Source organism: Mustela nivalis (genome assembly GCF_964662115.1).
Source record: "Mustela nivalis genome assembly, chromosome: 11".
Taxonomy (NCBI): Eukaryota; Metazoa; Chordata; class Mammalia; order Carnivora; family Mustelidae; genus Mustela; species Mustela nivalis.
This window is the reverse complement of record NC_139030.1, coordinates 93,981,180-94,000,822: the sequence shown is the minus strand read 5'-3', so window position 1 is coordinate 94,000,822 and position 19,643 is coordinate 93,981,180. Positions and strand designations below refer to the sequence as shown.

At 37.5% G+C, this 19,643-nt stretch overlaps 1 protein-coding gene across 33 annotated transcripts in view; it reads left to right on the top strand.

Annotated features, from left to right (window-relative positions):
- Positions 1 to 14,754, top strand: part of MAP2 (microtubule associated protein 2) — a 290,836-nt gene extending 276,082 nt beyond the window's left edge. For 23 of the 33 annotated variants that reach the window (XM_082691637.1, XM_082691639.1, XM_082691640.1 and 20 more), the window contains 4 exons: positions 4,155 to 4,247; positions 6,201 to 6,282; positions 10,483 to 10,595; positions 10,791 to 14,754. In XM_082691637.1, coding sequence (XP_082547763.1) covers positions 4,155 to 4,247; positions 6,201 to 6,282; positions 10,483 to 10,595; positions 10,791 to 11,006 — 504 coding nt within the window. In that variant the 3' untranslated portion in view covers positions 11,007 to 14,754. The remainder of the gene's footprint in view (positions 1 to 4,154; positions 4,248 to 6,200; positions 6,283 to 10,482; positions 10,596 to 10,790) is intronic. The other 10 variants (XM_082691617.1, XM_082691616.1, XM_082691615.1 and 7 more) reach the window with 1 other exon arrangement.
- Positions 14,755 to 19,643: the final 4,889 nt, after the last annotated feature.

Here is a 19,643-nt window from a genome sequence, read left to right as displayed (position 1 = left end):
CTTTTCTGTGCTGTGTGGCACAGCCTGCATAGAAAAATTTTTCTGACCCCTTAATGGGTCCTCCAATTTATCCTTTTCTTTTACAGCTCTGTGGAATTGTATGTTTTGACATGAGGTGTTATTTCTGTTTAAATGTGTGCTCTAATGTATTTATTGCTTGTATTTGATCCATTGAGTTTTGAAGAAGTTATTGATCAGTATAGGCAGGGTTATTTAAAATTTGAAATAGACTATAAAGTTTTTATGCATTTTAATCTGGGCACAGGGTTGTTAACAGGTTAATCTTTGAAAAATATCATCTATTCCAGAGAACTTTCATTCTTCAAAAATATCTAATGTGGTCGTATTTTTTGGTTTGTTTGTTTTAGTATACGATATCTCAGGACTCTATATAGGATGGATAAATAGTTTTCATTAAAACTGAATGCTATGGAATGGGAAATATTTTGGGGGAAGAGAGAGAGAAGTGTTTTTATAATGCAAGGATGAAGAAAGGCTTCATTTAAGTACTCCTGGAAAATGATGTAATGCCAAAGGAAAACCTTAATCTCTGATAAAGTTGAAGGGTTACAGGCCACTACTACCCTTTCAAAAGAAAAAAAAAAAAAAGACATTCTTTCTAAAACAACATTGGATAAAGAAGAAAGAAATTTACAGCAACTGAGGTTCATACCTAGAGTATGCCTGTAGAGCCTGGCACTATCATGTAGGAGAGCCAAGACCAGAATCTAAACTTCTGGACCCCAGTTACTCTCCATATCTTGCTATCTTCAGCTGACATGTGGGTCTTTTGATAAAGAAAGCAGCATCAGATAGTGTCAAATCAAAAACAAAACAAAACAAAATCAAAATCCCATTGCTTAAGAAATCTAAGTTGACCCTGTAATTAATGCCTCTGGTTTATAAATTGTTTTACTAAAAGTTATAAATTAGGATTGCATTTTCTTTCATTTTACATTTCACATTTCCAACTAATGGTTTATAAATTGTTTTACTAAAAGTTATAAATTAGGATCGCATTTTTTTCATTTTACATTTCACATTTCCAAGTAATGGTTTATAAATTGTTTTACTAGAAGTTATAAATTAGGACTGCATTTTCTTTCATTTTACATTTCACATATCCAATTAATCTCTTGTTCATGATGTATGTAAAGTCTGACCAAAATGTAAAGTTTTGAGAAGAGCACTCAAAAAATCAAAATTTCTGAGAACCCTGGTTGCCTAACTAAGAAGTTTTGATGCATTTAATAGGAAATAGAGACTTTGGGAGAATTTTGAACAAGAAAGAGCTTTGGAAAGATGAATCATTTGATTTAAATAATACATTTTTCCCTTCCACTCTGAATACAGAAGGAAAGATTGTCACACACTTTCAAATCATCCCATTTTGCGTTCATAGTGCAACTAAAAATTTTGGTTGAAATTGACAAGAATAAAATGTGGTTTAGAGTTATCCTTGGATAATGATTATTCAAATATTTTCCCTCCATATCATGAATATATAAAATTAGTTCATCAAATAAAGGTTTGTTTTATTTTTTTTTCTAGACCATCTCTGAGATGTTAAAATAATTTTCTCTTGACATATAGGAAGACAAAGCTCAATGGAAATTTCTTCCCCCAAAAAGTCATTTTTATTTAGACTCATCCATTGAGCACAGAGAGTTAAAAACTTGACTCTCTAACTTAAAAAAAAATAATAGTAATCTGGAATAAAATTTTGTCCTTCATAGCAACCGTCTATTTTTCTCTCTTATGCAATAGTTTCTGAGGACGGCTGGTATTGGTAGAATTAATTCTTTAAGGTGTTAATTATTGGTAAATAATCCCAGAAATCTTTGGCATGAAGTATTTTATAATTTTGCTAAAGGATAAATGTGCATCACACAGATTAGGTAAGTGCTTAGGTGCAAGTTGTCAGGCTAGAGCATAAATCTTACTGAGCTTCAAACTTTCAGTGCCCAAAGTGACTTTATTTCTGTCTGTTCAACAAGCAAAATGCTAAATGTCATGCTCTACCTTATTTGAAACAAAGGCAATATACTCTGAAGCTATTGCAAATATGGAAATACATAAAGAACATGCCATTAACCCATGTCAAAGGTCTGTTTCACATTATGATTAAACAGATGTAGGTTGGGAAAGTCCCATCGAAAAAGGCCAGCTAACTGTTTCGCTAGAAAATCTATGATTCTCTAGAAAATCTGGGGGAAAATCAACACAAGGCAGCCTTTAAGCTTTTGGATTTTAAATTTTAAATTGTCTCTAAGTAATGCTGGCAGTGTGCCCCCTTGGAGTTTGAATCATTTGTTTTAGAAATCATAAAAATTGCCAGTTGATTAAATGTTAGAGTCAAACAGATTCATGCAACTGAATTTGGAATTTCCATTTTTGCAACAAGTGAATCAGATTTAACATTTAGCTTTTGATCACTGGGTAATGAGTCACTTGATTGGTACTCTAATGATCTCTAAAATAAAATTTGCAAATGAAATATGAAGCCCTATATATCCCCAAGGATTAGGAAAAATGCCTTAGATGAATTCTATTTCATTGCCAAAATAGACACTCAAGGAAGATAATTAAAAGGATTATTATTTGAAATAATGAAATTACTTGCTTTCTAAAAATTATTTATCTAGAGGCTTTAAATGTAATGACCTCATTGGCTTAAAGTTACTGGCATCTACATTTTATGTGAAATTCTTAGCATGTCACTGTATTTATTGTTAGATATAGACTCTGTGATAGTCCCCCCTTCTTTTTAAATTGGGATTTTTATCATGTCCAAAAGAATGACCCAATCATCATATTTTCTGACTTCAGATTTTGACAAGAGACCTTTCCCTTGGGCTGCCAATGAGAGCTGTCAATGATATTTCCCTGTAAGCGACAAGCTCCGTTGTCAGTGGCAGGCAGGCACAGCAATTTAAGCTTTTGGTTAAAAATAGACAGGATTCAATGTCATCTTGAATTTTTTATTCTTTTTTAGCAAACACCAAGAGATATGATACCATTCTTGGAGATGGCTGTATATCTAGATATATTTATTTAGGTTTTTTTTTTTTAAGAGGACAAACTTTTTTTAAAAGAGGACAAAGCATTGAAAGCATAATTTCTCTTTAGCTATTGAGGGAATATAGTTGAAGTAGCCAAAATAAAGCAAACAAACAACAAAAGTAAACCTTTCTTTCCATGCTACATCCTCATGTGCCCTCCAAAACATGCAAAATTTAAGACACATGGGAAAATGCAACAATAACTATTACTTTGCACATTACATTACACCCTAATAATATCTATGTAAATTTAGATTTGCTATTGTCTTCAAGATGAATACTGAACTTCCTGAAAATAGAAATAAAACACCTAACCTCAAATCTCTTGGACCTAGCCAAGGCCTGGACTACCTCTACATGACCTGCTACAAGTCAGTTAACTAGCAGTCCTTCATTTGCTCCCCTCTGAAATAATGGAAAGAATGCTCTGGCACCAACCATCCACGTATTATGGTTGTGTATGAGCAGCTGTCAGAGCAAAGATTCTCAGGAGGCCCTGAGCCTTTTTGTTGACCCTCTTGGGAAAGCAAGAATTCTGCTGGATGAATGAGAAGCCCATCTATGGCATTCAGCCCAACCAGTCAAGAACCTCACCTGTATTATGCGGACCAATAATACAATCAAGCATACCAGGTGATTTTAACTGTGATGGATGACACTGTAGGATTGAACAGGGGTAGGACAGGAACTACACTGAAGTACACTATTAGACCTTCTATTGGAAGGTCTATTCCAATAGAGTGGAAACTGAGTCCCAGTGTTGCCCACAATATCAGAAGCCTCCCAGTCACATATGATACAACTTTTATTTTTCTTTTCTTCTAATTGTTTCCAGGTTACACCTGCCTATAACTTAGATATCTAAAGTTCTTGAGCATTTGGCCCTTGGGGACTCAGGAGACTAGGGGCACATATTAAATGACAGATCCATTCTTCAATTCCAGTATTAGCTTTTTTTTTTTTTTTTTCTCTTAAATGATTATGTAGGTGGAAGGAATTTTGGAGCCTCCTTGGCACCAACCCTTTCTGGCTCCCTAGGCCAAGCATATTAAAAGAAAAATGCACAGTAAAGTTACCTCCAATTCCTTTTAGGTTAGGATTTTAAACAAGAAGATTGATTTTAGCAAGGTTCAGTCCCGATGTGGTTCCAAGGATAACATCAAACATTCTGCTGGGGGCGGAAATGTAAGTAGAAGCTTCTATTAGAAAGCTGTCTTGATTGTGCGGAGCCATCTACACAGCCAGCCCCCTGTCTCTTTTCCTGCCTCTCTCACAATACACACCTCCTACTTATTGCTGCTCCACAAGTCCCCCGGTCTGGGAGCTTGTCACCCTTGCATTTTTGCTGGTGGGCTTCCCATCCTTCCCTGAAAGATTATCAGCAAATTTCTTGCTTTCAGCTGAGGAATAAAATCTTACGGGGCTGCATCATATCTTTCAGGAGGATGGCAAACACACCTCACTTGCCAATTTTGTTTGCTGACCTTTGGCTTCAGGGTTCTTCGTCATGTTGTCTCTACTCCCCTGCAAACGTCAGCTGGGCACACACTTTTATAGCTCCATTTCAATTACTCTTGAGGCAAAGACTGACATACATGAAAGTACCCAAAGGGTGTAATGTCAATCTTTTGTACATCGCTGTTCATGAGAGTTAGGATATCATTTGAAAAATTCAAAACTAGTGAAGCACAGTTCATCTGTCATTCAAAGTGAAAAGACTCAAGTCGCAGTATAAACTTTGTCTTGATGGGATTTTTTTTCCTGTGTCTTGAATTGAATGGAAATAATATCTTTTGAGAGGAAGGGAAAGAAGAATCCATGTTTCTCAAACCTGGTCGAGGCAGAGCTGAAACAGGCAAACTCAAGGTGAAGGAAGCATGGTTCATTACACAATATGAATATTAAAGGTGACCCAGGCTAACTCTCTATTCTACAGATCCTTGTCACCTAAACTTCATATTCTGGGCATCTGTGACTCAAGAGTGTCAAGTCCAGAATTCTTGCCTGTTTAGTAACTCTTGTCTCCTTGTTCCTCAGTTAGGCAGAGATATAGTCAAGCAATGAAAGAGGTGACAAGCCAGTGCCTTCTACCAGGACATGTCACCTGTTGCTTGAAGTAATTCCACTGAGCCTGAAAATGTCACTGTCATTGAAAGTCCATAGCAAATTTTGCTAGGACCTTAAGGATGTTGACCTTAGCCTCAGGATCAGTATTTACATTGACATGGTGGCCCTCTTCCTTGTGTCCTGACTATAAGTGCAAACTGCATGGAAGTCTTGCAGAAGCAGTCTCAGTCCTAGGAAATACCTGGAGGGTGTCAGAGGACAACCCCTATCCTCTCCTGCAGGCCCTACTGGCCAAAACAGCTAGGTGGCAAAGGATAAATTGAGATAATCTTAAAGTAGGTAGGGGAGCTTCCAACCTCCAAAACAGTTGTCAAACTTTCCTCTAGAGAAGAATCACTTATTCAAATATGCAGATTCCATGGCCCCATTTCCAATTCAGTAATACCCTTGTACTTCTGACACATTGGACAATGGACCACAATCAGAAAAGCACTGCTTCTAACACAAGAAAAAAAAATGTTATTTTACAATTTGGTAGATAAGAAAAATTCCATTTAGGCAAGACATGACCATTTCAGAAAAGCTTTGAGCTTTCTTCTTCTTATATCTAAAAGCAATGCTGGTCTTCTTGTATCTATGAGCAATGTTGGTCACTTTTATGTATAAATCATTTTTTAAAGAAAAATTCATTTCTTCACTTGGCTTTTTGCTTACGGAAATGTTTAACATGGTGTGGCTTCATTCTGTGAGTGGAAGCTTGCCTTATTAATCCAGGTGTTTCTATCCTCTTGTGGCATGATTTCTTTTCTACTAAAAAAAAAATCTTCTGTTCTAGGATTCTCTTTCATTTTGGTCCTTCTTTCCAACCAAATGTGGGAGGACACTGGGAGGTTATGCTTTCCTGTGTGTGTGTGTGTGTGTGTGTGTGTGTGTGTGTGTGTGTGTACTTCAGATTGGGTTTCTGTGTTGTTGTATATTGTAAGTATGGGTATGTTTCTGAATTTTATGTATGAGCTTGGGGACTTGTCCATGTCTCAACCATGTTAAGCATGTTTTATGTGGTTCATACAGGTGCAGATTGTTACCAAGAAGATAGACTTAAGCCATGTGACATCTAAATGTGGCTCTCTGAAGAACATCCGCCACAGGCCAGGTAAATAAATACTTCTTGGTAGTTTGGGAAATATTAAATTGCTCAAGAAATCAACAAGCAAATTTTTTTGTTTTAAAATACCTAACTGGAAAAAAGTCTCAAAATCCTGAAAATTCATGCTTTTACTAATGGAAACTTAAGGGAGAAACTTTAAGGCATCTTCATTTGGACAAGTAATTCAATTATCACAAGGAGGCCATATATCATAGGACAGATTCAAAATTAAAGGTATATAAATGCATTTATCCCTATGTACTCGACATGCTTATTGGAACTCTTTTGAAATATATGGTTTATAAAATTCCTTGGGCCATGTATTTATACATAATTACATGGATTGAAAGCAGCATTTCCAAAGATTTTTCATGAAGTATTTTTTCTACATATGTGAAGGAAGGATTGTGTTTAAGCAAAGCTGATGAAAGTATTTATCTGCTAAATTTCTCAGATCCTACAGTAGGTCAATAGGCATTATAAATCCTCAGCAGAATGCAGTGCTTAAATGACCCATTGCTTGACACAGTGCTTATACCAGCTTATTTAACCATTGGCCTCTTGTTTTTCTAGAATATCGTATAAGACTAGTGCTCTAGAGTACAATTTACATTCATACTTGTTGGGGATTTTTTCCTCTTTAAAGTGTAAATCTAACATATTATGAGTCATTTTTCTGAGTACCATTATTATATAATTTTGCTAAATTCCTCCTTCATGTGTATTTAAATAATGGACAACTGTCAAATTTGTTATTTTCTTGAGATTATTTTAACACAATAGATACCATTGATTATAGAAGGACAAGAGGAGGTCTTTGCTATGCTTGATGTCTTAATTAAACCAGGTAATAGGTTATTCCCATTAACCACTGCCTCAAATGTTATCAGAAACAAAGTATAAGAACAATTGAGCCCCAAAAGATTTCTAACCAAGAAAAAGATCATTAAGAAGAACTTATTAGTTGAAAAATAAAGGGAGATAGGCTAAGTTTCAAAATGGATAAATGCATTGGAAACATGTTTAGAAGTCAGGTTTCACTTTGACAAAGGTATTGATAAAACAAGTTGAGGAGTTAGAAAATACATATGGAATCTCTATTGGTTCACACGCTCTTGGGAGGGTATAATCTAAAACTGGCCCATGTATTCAGAAGACGGGGGGGAACCAAAGAAAGAGGCAGGCCATTCCAGGTTAGTAGGTGGCAGTTTTAATAAGTAAAAGGGAACTTTACATATTAGACTTCTCTTGGGTAGCAGTTAGATGGATCCTCACACCCACCCACCAAATCTTAAAAGTCTATTGAAGAGGCCTTAACTGGGTTTAGTCATGCATCCTGTGTAGGTGTTCTCAACACTGCATCATTATCTCGAGGCTCTGTCCTTGGAGCAGCTTGTTGAAGTAGTAAAGGCAAGCAGGGGAGAAAATGAGAAACCTCCAAGTACCCAGGTCCAGTTTTCAGGTCAATTAGTGTCATATCTCTTTGTAGATGTTCCTCAATGATCTCCCAGTATTAATTTCAGAACCATTACCTGGAATTAGCTTCTCTGCCATTCCTGAGGTGGCCCGGACATGGTCTCATACTGCATATCTTCACAGATATGCTCTCTATAACTCAAGCTTACAAACTTAGTTGACTCTGTACTGCTGTGTCAAGAGTATGACTGAAATATTTGGCCATACTGACTATTTTCCTCCAAAACGCAAATGAAAATATAAGATTCTTTAATTTAGACAGTCAGTATTCCATTAGCCAAATTCAACTGGACTCTTGTACAGGAAAATGTGACATAGTTAAAGAAGTAGTCTATGTAAGATTTATTGGTCATAAAAGACTATTGTCATGGACTCCCACCTATTTCTAAATCTAGATCTTTCTTTTATAAGAACTGAATCAGATGACTAAACTCTTAAGGAAGTGTTAACACAATGATCCTTGACAATGGCAAGCTTTTCACAAAGTTACTTTGGAATGTGGAGTATCTAAGGAAGAAATAAAGGAAGCAGTTCAACATGTGGAAGCCCAACTTTAGGACATATGGAATTTGATAAAGATTATAGTCCTTCATAATTAGTGCTCCTGGTGGATGCCAGAATTCTTCAGAGCCAAAGACATAGATCTGTGAATACAAATGGGTTTCTCTCACAGTTACATAAAAATTTCTAGTAGGATTTCAATAAAAAAGAGATTTCTCAAGCTTCCTTTTCTGAATACATTTTGGGTCAATATTGTGTATTTTTCTCTCCCTCAAAATAGATTTCAATAAAAATTTTAACAGGATTATAACTGTCCAACATATAATCATAAGAGAAGGCTTGCAAAGGCCATTTCTATTAGTGGTAACAAAAAAGTAAAAAGATCGCAAGAAATTTGATCTCTTCAAGTCGAAACTCAACATCCTCCAGCCTCTAACCAAGATAAATATGTTTTATGAATCACCCTAATCCCATCACAACCAACACGTGAGACCCATGTGGCTAGGGGAAATGTTGGAAGAATAACACTTCCTACAATAATGCATATTCTGGTGGGAGGACAAGTACATGTCTCCTATAAACATAAGTTAAATAACACTGTGCATATCCTAAAGCTTCAGGAGAAGATTGAATGGATATATTTTTAAAATGTAATCTAATAATACCACATAATTTCAAGGGGACCCTGGCCAGGTAAATGTCTGGGTATCATATGAGAAAAATACCACAAGGTCTAAGTCTATGAAGACTTAACGGGCCTTCTTTTTCATCTCCAGAAATACAAAAGCATCAAGAGTCCAAAACTGAAAAATCTTCCCCATATTTCTCCCAAGTCAAAATCCTAAAAGAGAAGCAGTTATAATAGTAGATGGTCATGTCATTTACCACTGGGCTTCCAAAGAAATGCACACACCCAAAACCAGATTGAAAATGAAAGTGAAGGGGCGCCTGGGTGGCTCCGTGGGTTAAAGCCTCTGCCTTCAGCTCAGGTCATGATCCCAGGGTCCTGGGATCGAGCCCCACATCGGGCTCTCTGCTCTGCAGGGAGCCTGTTTCCCCTACCCCCCATCTCTCTGCCTGCCTCGCTGCCTACTTGTGATCTGTCTGTCAAATGAATAAATAAAATATTAAAAAAAAAAGAAGAAGAAAGAAAGAAAATGAAAGTGAAAGCAAATCTCAGTTGGAGAGGTACAGGGGTCTGATTTAGCTTCTTTTCAAGTCAAAGACATCAGCAGGCCCTCAGAGGTGCTCAGGACAGGCTAAAGGACAGTGGGTACCTTACCACGATTGAACTCGCTGCATTTACAAGCGGGGAAAGACATGCCGAGATCGGGCACTCTGCATTCTCCATGACCAGCAGATCCTCGAGCTTCAGGCTAATTAGCTGTTAAGGAAATGATGTGGTCAAAACTGTCTCTACATTATCAGATCAAAGTCAGTGTCAGATTGGTCCTATGCCATCTGTACAAGCGTGGGATTTCCTAAGGTTCTCTTCCTGTCACTCCACCTGCTATTGATCATGGGAAACTCCCAACGCTCACTGGTAATAAACAATTTAGCTTCTATCTTCAATGTCATCAGTCAAGCTATCAATGTTGAAAACATACAAATATTTTACCTATATGTGTACCATTTCTAACCTAATAGTTTAGTTTTTTTAGGCTTTTTTTTTTTTTTTGGAAAAGTGACCTATTACCATGAAAAAGAATAAAAATCTTCATTTCAATTTAATTTACTCCCATAAGAGTAAGAGATTAAATGTTCCAAGTTTTAGAAAAGATGAAAGAGGATATTTTCACTGTGTGCTTTTTAGAATTTTTATTATACAGATAAGAAAAACCACTCTGATATTTTATGTTAGACATGGTAGATTACGAAGAAGAATTTTTTAGCTGAAAAGCAAGGTAGATATGGTAAGTTTCAAAATAGATAAGTGCATTGAAAATTTATCTAGAAATCAGGTAATCTAGCTTCAATTCCGCTTAGAAGAAGAAGATATTAATACGTGGGTCGAGCCATATAATGGTACAAAAAGAATGTCATTACCTTAGGTGATATGGGACAAATGGGACGGACGAGAAATTCTAAAAAACTCCTTTCACATCCATGATTAAAAAACTAGTAAATCAAGTCTGTGTTTTATAATGATCTATCTACTGTAATCATTTTGGGGAAATAAGCACCACAAGTAGAAGATGTTATTGTAGCAAAGCCTTTCTTCTCTCACAGGTGGTGGGCGTGTGAAAATTGAGAGTGTAAAACTGGATTTCAAAGAGAAGGCCCAAGCTAAAGTCGGCTCACTGGACAATGCTCACCATGTCCCTGGAGGCGGCAACGTCAAGGTAAGAACCAAGGGTGTGAGCTGATCCTGTCTTCTGTTTTTTTAATTATTCTGAAATGCTCCTCATCAGAATGGGCCACAGATCAAAGACTGGACAGGTAGGAAGTAGGAATGGCAGAGCTCTGAGACACGGTGAAAAGTCTAGGGGCCAGGGAAGACACTTGAGGTAACAAGGACTGATGCTTGTCTCGAACAGATCGACAGCCAGAAGTTGAACTTCAGAGAGCACGCGAAGGCCCGTGTGGACCACGGAGCTGAGATCATCACGCAGTCCCCAGGCAGATCCAGCGTGGCGTCCCCCCGACGACTCAGCAATGTCTCCTCTTCTGGAAGCATCAACCTGCTTGAATCCCCTCAGCTTGCCACTTTGGCCGAGGATGTCACTGCTGCACTCGCTAAGCAGGGTTTGTGAATATTTCTCGTTTAGCATCGAAGTAATAATATTTAGGCATGAGCTCTTGGCAGGAGTGGGCTCTGAGCAGGTGTTATATTCATTCTTTACAAACCATAAAATAAATAATCTCATTCCCAAACTGTAGTAATTGTTACAATTTTATAAAAAACAATGAATAGTATATGCAGAAATGGACTTGATTTCCATTTGCAACAGGAAGACACTGGCTTTACATGAGTACAATTGGACAATTATTTTTGCTCTGCTCTGTTTTGCATGGAGTATTATTATTTTAAAAATTGCATTTCTACCTTTCATGTGCCTGAAGGCTATCCATACATTCTGAAAGGCCTTGTTGAAATCCAAGCTGCTCATTCCACTATTCTGTTGCTGGGTGAAAAGATAAAAGCTGCCCATTTTAACTTATTACAGGTTACATTAAATCAAGGAGTCTGATTGCAGGAAGGAAAGAGCATGTAGGAAATAAGTTGTTTGTTTTTTTTTTTTTTAAGCGTTATTTTGTATAAATGGGAAGGAAGATTCAGTTAAGTTATTAACATTTGGGACCTGGATAATTATATCAGAGTATAAGTCAATCCAATAAATTATTTAACTAATTAAAAATAGTTACAAAGCATTTGAGCTGTGGTTGAGGAAGCAGTTTAAAAGTGCATCTCTTAGGAATGAGGCACTTTCATTAGGATGGACTCGTGTCTGATTAGAATGTCAGTTGATCAGCTAGATTTGTGTCCACACTACCAGTTTCACTCTCCCTTTCCATCTGTTTGATACAGTATTATAGATATAAATATATATATATATTTCTCTGTGGCCATTTGTGATACTTCCTCATATACTTGAATATTATACTTCCTTATTCACAGTATCTGTGTCTCCTGCACCCTTTGGTGTTGCAATTTTAGGTATGTGAAAGTAGATGTTAGCAGGGTTCTTTCCCTATTAAAAAAAAAAAATACATTAAAAAAGAACAAAAAGTCTTAGCATGAAGTTGCTTCCTGTAACAACTCAGAGCTGTAACCCTGTTCTAGTGCCAGATACAAGTCTCTCCCGTGATGCTAGGAAAATTTATTTTTCTTTGCTTTCACCAACATGGAGTTTGTGGGGGTGGGTCCAGTTATACATTAAAAGGGTTTACAGATTGTTGGTTTAAGATTTTGGATTTATCTCATTTTAAATTATGGAATACTTTGGGTTTTATTCCTGTAATCATTCATGAAACAGACTTCTTAAGATTTTTTTTTTTTTTTCCATTTGCTAAAGTTGAAACTAACAGAGGGAGTTTGGGACATGTTGTCCCACTCTTCTAAACAGTGCCTGCTAATTAAATTATCTGAGAGAAAATATTTGGCTTCCTTACCCAAAGTAAAGATCCCTTGATCAGAAAGGATAAGTACAGTAATTTGAGAAGCCAGAGCTACAAAACACTTGAGATACAGATATCTAAATCAGTTTTCTTGGGATTCCAACATTGCCCTCTGTACAGGAACCCTATGGTATTACTTATCAATAGAATGATACTGGTCTGACTTAATCTACAGTCTGAGAAATCACCAATTAATTAATTCCTCTCACACATCATTCATCTTGGACTTGTGAATAAGCAACAAAATAGTCAATGGCCTGAATAAGCAATCAGTTACCAGTCTGGGTGGATATTTTTCAGTATTTTATCTATTCTTTTTCTTGCTCGGGGCTGGTAGGTTGGATCTGAACAGTTAAAGGCAAAGAGTCTGATAAGTGTTTGATCCCCGTGAGCCAAATTAATTCCGGACTATATAAGAGGAAATGATGGGCGTGGATGAGGCAACAAGGAAGTAAAGTAGTATCTAGGAAAGCAGCCAAGGGATGCAAAGACAGACAGACATGGGTGCCATTTTGTGACCCACTGGATAGTGCAACCAATGTGACTTCCACCAAAAAAAAACTCTAGGAGCAAAAAGATAGTATTCATTCTCAACTAAGAGGTTTTACGTCGGCAAACAGGTTGACAAATCAATGTTGACAAATGAAAACGTTGACAAATCAATTCTTTTATACAACAGCCAAAAAATTAGAAACTGCTGAGTATGACTATGGATGTGTCTATTTTCTGCCAAATAACTGCTGTGATGTGGATTTGACCTATATGAGCATTTTATTCATCAGCTTCCCTTGAAATGCTCCAGAAAATCGGAGAAGAAAGAGTAGTTGTGTGGAAACCTATGGTATTTTCTTACATGTTTTGGACATGTTTGACAGTGTTAGATAGTGACTAAAGTTCTCTAGAAAGAAGGAGTTAACAGCTGGTTAGAACAATTTTAACCTATAAAATAAGTATTTTTTACCAACTTGGTTTAATTGTTTATAAAAGTTAAGAATGAGTAATTGTGCTTTATATGTGAAAATTCTGTTTCTTACAAATACATGCCTAAGGTACAGATTATATAAAGCCCTAAGATACTAGATTTGGCATTAAAACAAATGTTTATTTTAAATTATAGTAAAATTATAATGAGTAAATGCCCTTCCTTTGTATGGAAATATTATTCTTTTTAGTGTTAACCCAAAAAAACCCTGATAATTTGTACCAATCCAAGAGAGAAACACACAGGCTAAATGTCTTCTTATGGGGTTAGGGGGTGGAACCTATCTTGCCTTCACTCTCAAGATTAACGACGCAAATTAAGCTTTTTGAACACCACTCTTGTGGGGATACCCATACGCTGATCTAGAAATTAAAGCTTTATAGTTCCAATTCTAGATCTCTTACTGCCAGTTTCTCTCCGGCTTTAGCCTTTGAGAACCTGTTTAAGGATACATAAGTAATCCAGAGCTGTGAAGAGTTAAAAGGCCTGCTTCTTCAATGAACTCACTCTCTCTGGGTCACCTGCTACCAATAATTGGGTACTTTATAATGATGCAGGGAAGATCCGAGATGATGATGAGTTTCAAAGGCCCTGTTCATTTAGGAACCAACTCTCTCTGGATTCTCCTGCTGAGTTCCAGCAGGGTGATAGGTTGAAATCTCACCCACAAGCAAGACACCTGTGTAACACCCACTGGGTATGGCTGAAGAAGGCTGAAGAGAGAACTTCACTAAATGAAAGAATCTGCTGATGGTAACTGGCCTTCTCCACACATTCATACAGAAATACAGCAGGAAATAGGATCATCAGACAAAATATAACATCATGTCAATATTGTTAAAGAAATAATCTCAATGCAGTTGATTCTGACCTTGTTACAATTACAATTTTTGTCCGATTTTTCATGCCACAAAAATGAGAAAAGCAAACTATTCATGGTCTAAGTAGCCAAGAAGAAAAAAAGAGATTCATGGCTTGGAAAGGCAAATTCTAGGCATTCCTTCCAAAACTGATGTGCTAAAATCAGCACTGATGTTTGTTTTTTTTACACCTAGGATTTTTAGCCTGGGTGTGTAGGTTGAGGCCAAGTCCCTCTGCAGGAAAGAGCTTATTTTTAAACTCAGAAAATGTCAATCATGAAAAATCTACTTCAACTTTAGCAAAAAGAAAAAAAAAATCAACAAAAAGTATACTCTGTATGCTGGGATTCCAAGGTTCCAACATGCCGCTACAAATCTCTGGGGGGTTTCTTTCTTCTGATAATTCTAGAGCCTGTTACCATAGAAAGGCATTTCTTCAATGGCTGGTTGTAGTTAGTTCATGTTTTTCAATCAAAATTTGCAAATGTATTTGTTGCTGTATAGTGATTGTTTTGCAAAATAAAATTGCTTGTCACCTAATCCACAGTTTCAGATTGTTTCTTCTCTGGGGGAAAAAAAAAAATATCACACACACACACACACACACACACACACACACGGCTCGGTCCAACCAAGGAAAATCTATGATGACAAGGCTCTTATTATCTCCCCAACGTGTGTCGGGATTTAAGCACTCCTGTATTTAGCAGGATGCTATCTGTTGCAAGTGACAGAAACTGAATCAAATTGACTTAGGCATAAGGGCAAATTTATTGGCTCAAGTGACCAACAATGCAGGCCTCAGGCATGGATGCATCCAGGCATCCAAAAGATGTTAAGACTCTTTTTCCAACCCTGGATCCAGGCTTTCACAACATGTCATCGGGAATCTTTCTTGTCCCAAATCTCAGCCCTGCTTCTTCTGTGTTGGTTTTATTCTCAGGCAGACACCCCTTTCATGACTCTCTGGGAGCTCCAAGTTTCACAACCCACCCAAAAAAAAAAAAAGTCTCTTTCCCACTAGCACAACCAAGATCTCAGGTCTGAAAACCATTGAACCTTGGATCACCTTCTCACTTCGGCTGATTATCCATGGTTCAGTCACATTCTTTTCTCTATCACAGGTGGTTGGGGTAGGAGGAAAGTAAAGGGAGAAGGGGCTTCTCCTGAACCATATAACCTAATCATGAAGAGGAAATATTCCCTTCTAAGTAAATAAATGTTCCCTCCTAAATAAAGTCAGTCTGCTACTGCGAGAAGAGAGAGAATTAATTCTGGGCAGAACATAAGGCAGACATTCTTTAGGCCCATGCACCTTATCCCTGTATTTATTTAATCTCTTAGCTCCTTGCTATTCAAATTATGTTCAGGCTTCACCTGGGACCTTGTTAGACATATAAAGTCATGGGCTCCACTCCCAGCCAACTTACAGCATTCCCCTAGATGAATCATCTGCTCATTAAAGTCTGAGAAGCATTCAGCTCATCTAGTCCAAGGAGAAAAAGCTCCACAACAGCCCACTGACAGGTAAGAATCATTTCTAAGACTACAGAAGGTAATATCACCAAGTCTGATGTCAGAGTCTGAGTATCAAGTGGTAGAAACTTGAGACTGGTGGAAGAAAAGTCTTTGCGTTGGAGATTTAGACTTTCAAGAGTTTCTTTTAGGGGTTCCCAGGTGGCTCAGTTAAGTGTTCACTTCAGCTCAGGTCATGATCCAGGGTCCTGGGATCAAGCCCCACATTGGGCTCCCCGCTAGGAGGGGAGTCTGCTTTCTCCCTCTCCCAACTCTCCCTGATTGTTCTCCTGCTCTCGCTATTTCTCTCTCAAACAAATAAATAAAATCTTTTTTTTTTAATTTTTTAAAAAATTAGTATCCATGTTATCCTTCAGGGAAGTCTCTACACGGGATTTAGACACTTACTTGTCTGGTAGCATGAATCATGAGAAAGTCTTAGTTTTCTTATTAACAAGGCAAAGAAGATTTTGCTTGGCTTGAGAAGAGACAAGTAACTCAGATATAACGTAGGATGACAAAGCAACCCTGTATGTAGCTTATATAGAGGGGAAAACAGGCTCTTCTTTTACGATATGGCACTTGTAGAACTTTGACCCAAATAATTCAGGGATAGAATGTGGTCTCTCTCAAAAATACACAGTCCAGGGGCACCTGGGTGGCTCAGTGGGTTAAAACCTCTGTCTTCAGCTCAGATCATGATCCCAGCTTCATCCCCAAGACCCTGGGATCAAGCCCCACATCGGGCTCTCTGCTCAGCAGGGAGCCTGCTTCCCTCTCTCTCTCTCTGCCTGCCTCTCTGCCTACTTGTGATCTCTCTCTGTCAAATAAATAAAAATCTTTAAAAAAAAAAAAAAAACACAGCCCAGCAATCCAAAATTGTTTGAAAACACTATCCTTTACTAGGTTTTCTTGAGTATGTTGAAGAAACATCACAGTCACACTCTAAAAAGCCCACTTCTTTCTATTCTCTCCTGCTTTTTATCACAAATATAGTATAGCTGTTCCCATTTCTAATCCTTCGCATTCCGTTAAAATCTGCCTCAGGCCTGGTTGAGGTAATAGGTCTGTGGCTTCCAGATGTGCTTTGTTTGGAGGGCACCGTGTTTTCAAACTCAAGAAAGTTCACACACTCACACACTCTTTCAGATTTGGATCTTTCCTAATTTAAAGGTTTATAACTTCAGGTTTAGACCCACTCCTTTTTCTCTCCCTCCCAAGTTTTTCCTCATTCTCTGAAACGAAAACCCAAAAGAATAAACCCCCCAGTTCTGAAGTAGGGGAGGGAAGGGTCAGGTTGGATAGGTCAGATGAGAATCCTCAGGGAGACTGGGAGCCTGAAGAACAAATATTTAATAGACTTTGCCCTATCTTGAGAAAGATGAAAGAAATCTTTAATATGTCTATTTGACAATGATCACTGGTAATTTCCATATCCATGATAAACATATTTAATATTCTTTTCCCACCTATATTTTTCATTAAAGCAAAGGAAAAAAGGGGGGAAAAGCGGCATTTGTTTGCTTGTTTCCCCACATATGATTTTTTAAAAATCTCATAGCCAAGTGAGAAATGAAAAAAGCTATCCTCTTGGAGGGGCCTGAACTTGTAAGGTCCTGGCTTATACTTTTGGAAGTAGAAAAAAGACATAGTGGAAAGAGGTTGTAAAATAGTCAAGCAAATAGTGTGTTCTTGAGCCCAGGGCTGATCTTCAGCCAACACACCCCTATTCAGATGAATAAGTTGTTAGAATGTTAAAAGACTTGCTGCCCAAGTTTCCTCCTTACCAATGCCCATCTTTGGCCTCCACAGATCCCATCCAGTTCTAACACCTGTAAGCCCAATCCCTTGTATGGCAGAGAACCTCCAAGATCTGTCCCAGTACCCCTGAAGCCCTACCACTTAAGTACCACCAGTGGCTTTGATCTCAGGGGCATTACCAGCTATTCCAGGAAGCCCAGATCTAGCAGCCTGCCAGCCAGCCACAGCTGTCACTTTCCCACCCCTGTTCCTGCGTTGTCTGTCTCCTCCAAGTCAGAAGATGGGAATCCCACAGAGGAGATGGGATCTTTTCTGGCATAGTGGTAAGCAAATAGCTGGTACTCGGTAACCATACCTTGGCTATGGTCCCCTGTTACCAATCTTCATTCCACCAGAACTTCCCTGATATGTTTGTTTATGGGAACTGCAGTGGCCATAGGACTTTAACTCTTAACAGAATATAGAGATGAGCAAAAGGCACTGAGGAGGTAATGGGGTTCCTGAAGCCAACAACAAAAGAAGGTTATGAGCAATAGATAGGCCCCCTGGGGTAACGTGCAGTTAATGCAGCCTAAGATAAACCCTTTTTAAAGGTCTCTGTTGAAATTCACCTTCACCTATAACCCACCAGAAGTGCAACTAAAGTGAACATAAACATTAATTTTATAATTACTTAGTGATTGTCTCTTCCAGGCATCCTTACAAACATATGTTAACTCCTATGAGTACTTTTATCATCATCCCCATTTTACAGATGAGATAACTGAGCATGGAAAAGTTATTTAAAACCTAATGGGCAGGGGGAGGGTTGCTCAGTGGCCAATAAACTGCCTTGACTGCTCCCGACTCCCCAAAAACTTAATGGGCAGAGGCTGAATTTGAACCCAAGCAGCGCAGATGTCTCATCTCATCTAATGATTAGGTTTGATCTCTTTAAATATTCCAATAAGCAATTTTCCTGACAGTCAATAATGAAGATATCAAATATCTGTCATATAAAAATCTGAGCATTAAATGGGCTAGAAAAATGTTCATGTATTTGCCTTTAATTCGGCAAATAATGAAAGAGGATTATGTCTCAAACAATATCATTTCTGTAAAGAGCAATTCTTTTTTAAAAAATTGAAGTATAGTCGGTATACAATGTTACAGTAGTTTGAGATATACAACATACTGATTAGATACTTCTATACGTTGTGCTCTACTTACCACAGGTGTAGCTATCATTTGTCACTATACAATACCATTACACTATCGTTGGTTATGTTTTCCATGCTGTACCTTTTAACCCCATAACTTATTCCATAACTGGAAGCCTGTGTCTCTCACTCCCCTTCACCCATTTTGTCCATCCCCACACTTCTACAAATCACCAGTTCTCTGTATTTATGGGTCTATTCCTGCTTTTTGTTTATTCATTTGCTTTGTCCTACAGACTCCAGATATACATGAAATCAAATGGGATTTATCTCTATCTGACTTCTTTCAATTAGCATAATACCATCTAGGTCCACCCATGTTGCTACAAATGAAAAATCTCATACTTTTCTTTTACTTTTCTTTTATAGCCATTAATTAGCCACTGTATAGTACACCGTTAGTTTTTAATGTAGTGTTCAGCGATTCATCAGTTACACATAACATCCAGTGTTCATCTCATACTTTTTTATGCCTGAGTAATATTCCATCATGGATGTATACATACCACATCTTCTTTATCCATTCATCTATCAATGGAAAATGGACACTTGGACTGCTTCAATATCTTAGCTATTATAAATAATATTGCAATAAGCAGAGAGGTGCATGTATCTTTTTGAATTAGAATTTTTGTTTTTAGGGTAATTTTTGTGTTTGGGGGTAAATACCCAGTAATGGAATTACTGGATCATATGGCATTTCTATTTTTAATTTTCTGAAAAATCTCCATATTGTTTTTCACAGTGACTGCACCAAAATATATTCCCACCTACAGTGTGTAAGGTGCCTTTTCTCCACACTTGTTAATTCAACACTTGTTAATTCTTGTCTTTTTGATTCTAGTCATTCTGACAGGTGTAAAGCAATATCTCATTGTGGGGTTTTTTTTTAAGATTTTATTTATTTATTTGAAAGAGATTGAGTGAGAGAGAGTGTGTGTGTGGGAGCATGTG